The following is a 2,620-nucleotide window of genomic DNA, read 5'->3' on the forward strand; positions in this document are numbered from 1 at the left end:
TCTTGTATTCTTGTCACAGCCGGCTTTGGATAGAACTTGAAGCAGCTGTTCTTTCCTGTTCCTCCATGCAGGGCCACGACCTGCTGCCGCTGAAGTGGATGGCGCCAGAGGGCCTGAAGAACGAGGCTAGGTTCACACACAAGAGTGATGTGTGAGTATTCAACATTGACCTTTAAAGAAGACACTAACATTTAGTGGAAACAAACGTATTTATATAATCAGTCATCTCGATTTAATAATTATGCTAATGTGAACTCTTTCCAATCTTATACACTATGAAATATGCACTTCCAGCTGGTCCTTCGGGGTTCTGTTGTGGGAAGTGGCGCAGCTGGGCCGCACGCCGTATCCTGGGATGGAGGGGGCAGGCAGAATATATGATGCTCTGCAAAACCACTTCAGACTCCCTAGGCCTCAGTTGTGTACAGAAGAAAGGTAAGCCCGGGATGTTTCCTGAGGGAAAAATCAATCAGTACAAGAATCAATTCTAAGGTGCGCCTGTGTTTGTAGATTGAGATACAGGAAATTTTCTAAGCGTAAGTACAATTAAAGTCTGACGTCAGATTCCTGGCCTCGCATTCGAACTTGTTTTAGCTGCCGAGTCTGTGTTGTTGCGTTTAAGATGAAGTATACTCGGCAACTGCAACAGATGTGGATAACAGACTTACAATTTTCTAGATACGTTTAAGTGTCAAACGTGAATGGGTTTATTAGAATACCGGAGACCTAGAATTTTGGTTGTAAAGTAACAGCAAAAAAGTAAAAATGCTGATCTTCCTCCAGATACCAGCTGATGCTGAAGTGCTGGAAGTTTAACGAGAAGTCCAGGCCGGACGCCACAACTGTCAGGAAACTACTGAAGGCGGATCCCAACGTGAGATATTTCTGCTTCTTAACCTGATTACCTTTAAGGTCTCTACAATGCAGTACGTTACTATGAGATTGTATTGGGTTTAGATATTATTATTAATTGATACAAATATTAGTCTAGTTCTTGGCAAATTTGCTTAGTACAAGGTTAAGACACCACTAGTACGATTATGTTGTGTTATTTGGACTCCAGGAAGAAAAGTGTAAATGTAGCATAACAGTAATGGGGATCACAAACAAACAAACAAACACTAGGCAGTGGGGACTGAACTATGTTAGAGTTATTGGAACAGCATCTCTTCTCCGTTGATATTTTTGATGGACAATGACTCAACAGAATGAAAATAAAGTGTCAAATTTGCGGTATTCAAATCCATCGGCCACTCCAATTAACGTTGCTGTGTTGAATGTCCTAGTTATAATAATATTAAGGTAATATAATTTTCTCCTCCAGGGCTTTTTCTACTTCGACACACCTGTGGCAGCGATAGAGGCACCATTAACTCCGGTATGAGACCTGTGGCAGCGATAGAGTCACCAATAATTAACTCCGGTATGTGACCGAATCGGACGCAAATACAAGACTAAAGTGACGTCAGCCTGGATATAGCTGATGGCTGCACAAGACTGGACAATACTACTATTAATGTGACCTTCGTGTTTTGATACATGNCAACTGCAACAGATGTGGATAACAGACTTACAATTTTCTAGATACGTTTAAGTGTCAAACGTGAATGGGTTTATTAGAATACCGGAGACCTAGAATTTTGGTTGTAAAGTAACAGCAAAAAAGTAAAAATGCTGATCTTCCTCCAGATACCAGCTGATGCTGAAGTGCTGGAAGTTTAACGAGAAGTCCAGGCCGGACGCCACAACTGTCAGGAAACTACTGAAGGCGGATCCCAACGTGAGATATTTCTGCTTCTTAACCTGATTACCTTTAAGGTCTCTACAATGCAGTACGTTACTATGAGATTGTATTGGGTTTAGATATTATTATTAATTGATACAAATATTAGTCTAGTTCTTGGCAAATTTGCTTAGTACAAGGTTAAGACACCACTAGTACGATTATGTTGTGTTATTTGGACTCCAAGAAGAAAAGTGTCAATGTAGCATAACAGTAATGGGGATCACAAACAAACAAACAAACACTAGGCGGTGGGGACTGAACTATGTTAGAGTTATTGGAACAGCATCTCTTCTCCGTTGATATTTTTGATGGACAATGACTCAACAGAATGAAAATAAAGTGTCAAATTTTGCGGTATTCAAATCCATCGGCCACTCCAATTAACGTTGCTGTGTTGAATGTCCTAGTTATAATAATATTAAGGTAATATAATTTTCTCCTCCAGGGCTTTTTCTACTTCGACACACCTGTGGCAGCGATAGAGGCACCATTAACTCCGGTATGAGACCTGTGGCAGCGATAGAGTCACCAATAATTAACTCCGGTATGTGACCGAATCGGACGCAAATACAAGACTAAAGTGACGTCAGCCTGGATATAGCTGATGGCTGCACAAGACTGGACAATACTACTATTAATGTGACCTTCGTGTTTTGATACATGATGTAAACAGTATGTTTAGTTTACAGACACAATTTTGCCAAGCTGGCCTCCTATATCAGTATCTATCAAATGCTTTCTACTACAATTACTGAATTGGTTCTGCATTCCTTTTGTATCACTGTAGGTCGTTCAGTTCAGTATGTACCACTTGTAAAGTTGATTTCGTATCTC

At 40.5% G+C, this 2,620-nt stretch overlaps 1 protein-coding gene across 1 annotated transcript in view; it reads left to right on the plus strand.

Annotated features, from left to right (window-relative positions):
- LOC109473202 overlaps positions 1 to 1,517 on the plus strand; it is a 13,402-nt gene extending 11,885 nt beyond the window's left edge. Inside the window, exons 21-24 of the mRNA XM_019773079.1 lie at positions 72 to 151; positions 295 to 435; positions 784 to 874; positions 1,325 to 1,517. Coding sequence (XP_019628638.1) covers positions 72 to 151; positions 295 to 435; positions 784 to 874; positions 1,325 to 1,384 — 372 coding nt within the window. The 3' untranslated portion in view covers positions 1,385 to 1,517. The remainder of the gene's footprint in view (positions 1 to 71; positions 152 to 294; positions 436 to 783; positions 875 to 1,324) is intronic.
- Positions 1,518 to 2,620: the final 1,103 nt, after the last annotated feature.

This window comes from Branchiostoma belcheri, unplaced genomic scaffold (assembly GCF_001625305.1).
Source record: "Branchiostoma belcheri isolate BF01 breed outbred unplaced genomic scaffold, Haploidv18h27 scaffold293, whole genome shotgun sequence".
NCBI lineage: Eukaryota > Metazoa > Chordata > Leptocardii > Amphioxiformes > Branchiostomatidae > Branchiostoma > Branchiostoma belcheri.